The sequence below is a fragment of the Orycteropus afer genome, unplaced genomic scaffold (assembly GCF_000298275.1).
Source record: "Orycteropus afer afer isolate SDZICR_OR568_19922 unplaced genomic scaffold, OryAfe1.0 scaffold00130, whole genome shotgun sequence".
In the NCBI taxonomy this organism is placed as follows: domain Eukaryota; kingdom Metazoa; phylum Chordata; class Mammalia; order Tubulidentata; family Orycteropodidae; genus Orycteropus; species Orycteropus afer.
Window position 1 is genome coordinate 5,839,452 of NW_006921717.1, and position 7,655 is coordinate 5,847,106.

At 49.2% G+C, this 7,655-nt stretch overlaps 1 protein-coding gene across 1 annotated transcript in view; it reads right to left on the reverse strand.

Annotated features, from left to right (window-relative positions):
- Positions 1–249: 249 nt before the first annotated feature.
- The window catches only part of PLAAT2 (phospholipase A and acyltransferase 2), an 11,975-nt gene continuing 4,569 nt past the window's right edge, over positions 250–7,655 (reverse strand). Inside the window, exons 3-4 of the mRNA XM_007944993.1 lie at positions 3,024–3,292; positions 250–348 (exon numbers count right to left, since the gene is read on the reverse strand). Coding sequence (XP_007943184.1) covers positions 250–348; positions 3,024–3,292 — 368 coding nt within the window. The remainder of the gene's footprint in view (positions 349–3,023; positions 3,293–7,655) is intronic.

A 7,655-nucleotide genomic window follows, 5' to 3' on the forward strand; every position in this document is an offset into this window, starting at 1 on the left:
AAAACAAATCACAAGGAACGCAAGGGAAGGGCCAGGGTGCACCTCACTGAGGCCAGGACGGCGCCCCCCGACGTTCCCCAACAGACGTCACCCAGGGCTGCATTTCTCCACATATGATCTTCTTACGCTTTGTTTTATGCTTTTATTTAGCTCCATTACAATCAGTCAAATGATTACAGACCAGAATCAAGTCAGTAAGTCAAACCCCACGCCTGCTGGCTAAGCCAGATGCTCCTTACATGGTTGGAATTACTGCTTTTGTCGTCTGTTTCTGGCTACCAGGAGCCCAACGAGGCCTAAGGCTGCCAGGCCCACGCCTCCGGCACCTATTGTGACGGCATCAGTGACCTGCAACAGAGGACAGGGCGGGTCAGACTCAGCCTCAGGGATCTAACCACGGCTCCGGACACCAAGAGCCTTCAGCTCAGAAAGAGCCCGTCTGGCCTTTGTGCCCTTCAGCCAAATGCCAGAGTGCCACCTGCCCGTCCCCAAAGCCTGTCCCCCACCTTAGACGACAAGTGTGGACTCCTGCCCCATCCTCCACCTGTGGTGCCCAGCCTGAGGGTGGACACTCCTGGAGCTCAGGAGGCCATGTTCTCTAACGCACTGCTCCTAAACAGAGGGGACTACCGGAGGAAACAGGCAGCCACTGATGGCCATGGAGGGAGGGTTCCTGCCTCGTCTGTCTGCTACCCTAGAACCTGAATTCTAAAGTAAACTGTTTGTCATAATAATGTGTGTTCACGTGTTCACTTGAATTTAAAAATTTAAAAATTAAGCCGGGTCTTTTGTAAAAGAAATGAAGTCTTTGGCTGAGGGATTTGACAGTAACACCTGATTTTGTTATTTGGATTATTTGACAGACAGTTCGGTCATTCATCGAATGAGTGAAATGTGCATCTTCAAGCGTGGGAGGAAAATAGGTACAGAAGGTGTGCAAGCAACATGCAACAAGCCAGAAATCCCAGCCCCTGCAAAGTGTTCACACTCACACTTTTTTAAACACTTGATGTCCCCTACAGTGTATGAGGGGTACTTGTCTTTTCCTATTCTTTGAGACCAGGAGTGGCTACCTATTTTTGTAAAATAAAATAAGAAAGAAAAAGAAAACCAAAATAAAACACAGAATGGCTTTTATTGGAGCACAATCCATTTGTTTCCATATTGCCTATAGCTGCTTTGGGGCTGTAATTGCACATGCGTAGAGGAGAACAGGGGAGCTCTGGTGGCATAGTGCCTAAGGCACTTGACTGCTAACCAGAAGGCTGGCAGTTCAAACCCACCAGCCACTCCTCAGAAGGAAGATGGGGAAATCTACTTCCGTAGTGATACTGCCTCAGAAACCCAAGAAGGGGTCTCTATGAGTCGGGTCCGACTCGACGGCACACAACAACAGCAACAACAGAGGAGAACAGAGCACCAGCAATTGCCTGCTGGGCAAAACCCCAAATATTTACTGTCTGGCCCTTTATAGGGAGCTCTGGTGGCATAGTGCCTAAGGCATTGGACTGCTAACCAGAAGTCTGGTGGTTCAAACCCACCAGCCACTCCTGGGAAGGAAGATTGGGCAATCTACTTCCATAGTGATACCGCCTCAGAAACCCAAGGAGGGGACACTATGAGTTGGATCCGACTCGACAGCAGTGCTTTTGGTTTGGTTTTTTGGTTTGCCCCTTTAGAGGAAGAGTTCGCCCAGTGTGACTTGGCTTTTGCTCGTCTAGGCTCATGCTGTTACCCAAAAATGTGGGCCTTTGCCTGGAACCATGGAGAGCAAACTCAGTCACATCGAGAGCAGAGAGAAGAGTTTAATCACTTCTGCATAAGCAGGAAATGGACAGTTTCAGAGCACTCCAACAGTCTGCCCGCTCCCGGTGGGCAAATACACGGTTAATATAGGTTGAGCTAAAACTTAGGATGATCTCTACACATTCCGTTCCCAGGAACCGGGGCTCCTTAACCCATAAGAAGGACAGAGAGGCCCATGAGTTAGGACTCTGAACCTTATCTCAGCTCTGGAGGCGTCCACACCAGGTGGATTCTGTCTCTCTCAAGGCTGACCTTCCTGGAGTCTCTCAGGCTGTATCCTTGGTGTCTTTGGATTTTGTGCCTCAGGGTCTGAGTGTTACTTCTTTTTTTTTTTTTTTTATTAGGATTTGGGTTAAGATTTACAGAGTAAATTCACTTTTCATACAGCAGTTCACATATACTTTGTCTCATGTCATTGACCAAAATTTACAATGCAGCAGCTCCCCTCCCACTTCCTCCCCATAGTTACCTCCTCCCAGTGTCCATCCCTTCATACTCTTCGAGAGGCCCATTTTCTGCCAACCCTGTATATGATCTTGGATACACTCTCCATTTAGACATACATAATTGTTTAGCTTGTTCACCCTGAGTGTTACTTCTGAGGACACTTTGTACATTAAGTCATCAACACTGTCCCCCTGCCTGGAGTCCTTTTCCTGCCTCTTTCCCTCATCATCTACAACTCATTTCCCTGCTTCAGGTGCAAGGAAAGAATGAAATCAGACTCATTAGGGGTTACCTCTGCTACGAAGCCTTCCTTGTTCAAGGCCCTGGAGGGGAACACACTCAGGTTCAAATCCCACCTCTTCACAGTGGCTGACGAGTACTAGAGACTCAATGCCTAATCGTCTAGTGAGTCAGGATGAGTTACATACACGATCGGAGCCCCAGGTTCCCCATCTGGAAAGCAGGGATGATCAAACCTGTCTCTAGGCTGCAATGATGACATGTCTTAGAGAGGGCCCCCCAGGAGGGGGATGGTCCTGGCTGTGACTCACTTCCTGGTCCCTTGCTGCCCTGACTGCCCAGCTCTGTGTTGCTGACGTGGCCTGTTTGTCTCCCCACGCTCACTACTGCCCTCGGTGTGATGTTCTCAAGAGCAGGGATTCCAGCTCTACTATTCTGGCCTTGTTCATGCCTCTTTCTCCATGCTGGCCAAGCCCACAGGTCCCGCCACTGTCAGCTGAGGGAAAGGGACACGGGCTGAGGGGACGCACCTGGTCACTGCGGGAGATTCCGTAGCGCAGCTCGTTCACGAAGTGCTCGCAGTTCTCGCTGGTCAGATTGTAGGACACCTCCCGCCCCACCAGCTCCTCCGCCCGCTTGACGATTTTGTTGGAAGGCTGCGGTGGGTACTTGTCATCATGCTTGTTATTGATCCGGTACTTGTCCCTCCCGGCCACCACGGACAGCAACTCCTTCTTCACCACGGCCTTGTCTGTTAGGGCTGACAGGATGCTGGCTGCACCAGCTCCAGCAAACTCACCTGTGGATCCACAAAGAGGGAACAGAGAGCTTGGTCCCAGGCGCAGCCACAGAGGCGCAGAGCCCAGAGCCGACCCCATGAAATCAGTCAAGAAGTTAGGTGTCGCATTGCACTGGGCAACTCTGCTGCCAAAAACCTCTTTAAAGCGTTGAAGAGCAAAGATATCACTTTGAACACTGACCTAACCCAAGCCATGGTATTTTCCGTCACCTCTTACGCTGGTGAAAGCTGCACAATGAATATGGAAGACTGAAGAAGAGTTGATGTTTTGATTTGTGGTGTTGGCAGAGACTACTGCAAAACCCACAGACTGCCAGAAGAACTAACAAATCTGTCCTAGAAGAAGTGCTCCTTAGAAGTGAGAATGGCCAGACTTTGTCTCACCTACTTTGGTCACCTTGTCAGAAGACACCAGTCCCTAGAGAAGAATAGCATGCTTGGGAAAGTCAAGGGGCAGCAAAAAAGGGAAAGACCCTCCATGAGGTGGATTGACACAGTGACTGCAGCGATGGGCTCAGGCATAGCAAGGATCGTGAGAATGACGCAGGTCTGGGCAGTGTTGTTTTCTGTTGTTCATGGGGTTGCGATGAGTCAGAGGCAATCCAACAGCACCCAACAACAACAGGGAAGGCCTGGCCATCCTGCCTCATCTCAAGCTCAAGGAAGATAGGTGAGACCCTGGGCTAGGTGACCAGAGAGGTCAACAGGATTCCTTGGGCTCCAGCTTCCTCCTTCCTAAAGTGAAGTTCTTCCAAAGGACTCTGGGAGTTCAGAAGTCCCTGACAGCATCAGTGGGCAGGGCGGAGAGGAGGCAGGACACGTCCAGCTCTTCGTCCCAGCCTCCCCCTCACTAACTTGTGGCCTCAAAGTCACTCATCTCCCTGAGCCTGGCCAAGGAGCCCCAGCAGGCCAGGGTGGCATCTAGAAATAGTAAGAAAAAAACAATTGAGCAAGACCCAGCCTCAGGTTCCAGCCCAGGCTCACTCACAGTGTGTGTTCACGCAAGTCCCTTGTCTCGGCCCCAGTTTTATCATTTACAAACTGAGGATGTTGGGTCAGGTGGTGTCCTGCTCTTCCGGCTCTAAATTCTCCCATTCTCCTCTGAGTGGAGGCTGGCCTCACCCAGGCCTGCTGCGAAGCCTGGATGAGATGCCTGGAACCATCAGGGAGGGGCTGGCGGCCACCAGGGCCTCAGATGCACCAGGTGATAGCAGCCAGATGCTCACAGAGCCGACTGGTGCAACGGCAGCCTCTGAACAGCCACAGCGCCGAGTGGCCAGTTTCTAAATGGACTGCTGTGTTTTCTTTCTGCTATACTTTTGTTGACTGGTCTTTATTTCCCCTTTCAAAAGAATGCTGGCTTTATCTTTTCCCTGCTCATTCCAGGGACAAAGGCAGTGAGGGGAGGCCTCTGTGGAGGAAAAAGAGAAGGGTCAGCACCCAGCCTGGTTGGGCTGCAGATCCCAGAAAGAAGGGGAGGCTGGGGGAAACAAGGTTACGACAGACGTAAAATATCACCGACGATTTATTCTTGTTCATGACAAAATGCATTACCTCCTCCTTCTCTGGCCTGGATGCTCTGGGAGCATCCAGCTACTTTCACCTGGTGCATCGGAGGCCCTGATGCCCCCTAACCCTGAGCCACACTTTCTCTGCCTCTTACCTCCCTTTCCCTAACCCCCTGCCCACTCCTCTCCTCATCTCCACCCTCCTTCTGCCCAACGCCCAGTCTTTCACTCACTCTCCCCAGCCCCCAGCTCCCCAGCCCTGGCCCTCAGGTTCCTCTTATGTGGAAGGCATCACTTTCTTTCTCCTTTCCCATATTGCTAGCAAGGCTGAAAAATGGTACTCTGGACAACAGTTTGGTGGTTTCTTATTAAGTTAAATATTCACGTACTATATGATCCCAAAGGAAGCTCTGGTGGTACAGTGCCTAAGGCTAAACCAGAAGGTTGACAGTTCAAACCCACCAGCTGTTCCACCGAAGGAAGATGGGGCATCTACTTTGGTAAAGATTTACAGCCTTAAAAACCCAATGGGGATCGCTCTGAGTCAGAATCAACTTGATGGCAGTGGGTTTGGTTTCTTAGGCTCCCACAATCCTACTCCTAGGTATTTACCCGAGATAAATGAACACTTAGCTTCACATGAAAAAACAAACAGAAACCTTTATAGAAATACTTATAGAGGCTGTACTCATTAAGGTGAAAATCACCCACATTTCCTTCAGCTAGCGCAAGAAAGCATGGCACAGCCGTACAATGAAAAAGAATACAGTGTTGTACATGCTGCAACAGGAGCTCTGGTAGCATAGTGGCTAAGACACTTGCCTGCTAACCAGAAGGCTGGCGGTTCAAACCCACCAGCCACTCCTCAGAAGGAAGGTTGGGCAATCCTACTTCCGTAGTGATACTGCCTCGGAAACCCAAGGAGGGGTCGCTATGAGTCAGGGCTGACTCGACGGCACATAACAACAACAACAACAACATGCTGCAACATGAATGGACCTCAAATGCATTATGCTAAGTTAAAGACGCCGGACAGAAAAAGGCTACCTACTCTGATTCTATTCACGTGACATGTTGGAAAAGGCGAAGTCAAAGGGCTGGAGAGGACTTGCAGGGATGAGAAAGTCCTGTATTTCATGATTACTGTGGTGGTTAGCAGACTGTGCACTGATCAGACTCATAGAACTGTAGAATGAAAGGGGTGAATTTCACTATTGGTGTTCTGGTTCCCTGGTGCTGCTCTGACAGGAATATACCACAAATGGGATGGCTTTAACAAACAGGAGTTTATCCTTACAATTTGGAGGCTTTAAGTCCAAATTCAAAGTGCAAGGCTCTAGGGGCTGGGGAAAGCCCCTCAACCTTGGGATTCAGCTCTGCCTCCTGCTCCTGGCCCACTGGAACTAGAGGTGTTTCTTCACTGAGACAGCTGCTGGCTGCTGAGGCTGAGAAGCCCAAGGTTGACAAGTAAAAAGGCACAGTCCTGATGTTACCAAACCACACAGCAGGTCATTAATTCAAGTCCATTAAAAGTTCCAAGATTGGCAGAGCATGGCAGGCTACTGAACAATGTCCCGGCTACACGCAGGGTTCAAGCATGCCGTAAGCTAGAGACCATTCCCAAGGCTGCTTCTCATATAGGGGAAGCAGACCACATCCTTAAAGCAGCTACTCAGCTGCTTGTGGTAGATCCCACCATGAAGGTGATTGCCAGTCTCATCATGGGGAATAACTACCACCCGCTGCCCAGCCTCTCAACCAGGCCCAGCCAAGTTGACGTGCAACCTTAACTACCATAATTGGTAAATTATACCTCAACAAATAAAATTTTTAAAAAATCTAAAATTAAACACACACACACACACACACACAATGCTGTACAATTGCTTTTAATGGCTGCATAAAAAAAAAAACAAACCAAACTCACTGCCATTGAGTTGATTTCAGCTCATAGCAATCCCCTTTGGGTTTCTGAGGCAGTAATTTTTTTTTTTTTTTAATTGTGATTTGGGTGAAGATTTACAGAGCAAATTCACTTTCCATACAGCAGTTCACATATACTTTGTCTCATGTCATTGACCACAGTTTACCACAATGCAACAGCTCCCCTTCCACTTCCTCCCCATAGTTACCTCTTCCCAGTGACCATCCCTCCATACTGTCCTGCACCCTGAGCTGTCTCCCTGTGCATAAGCAGCCCTTCCTTCTCCCATGATTGTTCTCTCCAGGGCATGTGTCTACTTGAGGTAAATGTTTAACTCACATGCCTGTACATTGTTTGGCTGGAAACCACAGGTGTGGGTTCAATTCCAGACCTGAAGGGCAGCTAGGGGCCATAGTCTAAGTGGTTCCACCAGGCTCTATTGGACCAGCAAACCTGGTCCCCATGAGGCAGTAATTTTTTATGGAAGTAGATTGGTCAGGCTTCCTTCTGTGCCAATGGCTGCATCACAACCCATTATAAGGAGCTCTGGCAGCGCAGTGGTCCTAAAGCATTGGGCAGCTAGCAAAAGGTGGGTGGTTTGAACCAACTGGCTGTTCTGCCCTCTGCAGGTGAGAGCTGAGGCAGTGTGCCCCTTGTACAGATTTACAGGCTTGGAAACCCTGTGGAGATCACTGTGACACTGAATGGGGATCGTTATGAGTCTGGATCAACTCGATGGCAGCAGGTGCTAGCACCCATGATATATAGGTATTTCCTTTGTTTAGCCAGTTAGTTCCCTAGTGTTGTGCTCTTTGGTGGTTTTTAGTGCTTCAGCATTTTTTTTTTTTTTAATTGTGCTCTGGGTGCAAATTTATAAAGCAGATTGGTTCTACATTCAACAGTTCATGCACATTTTATTTCACAGCCCCAA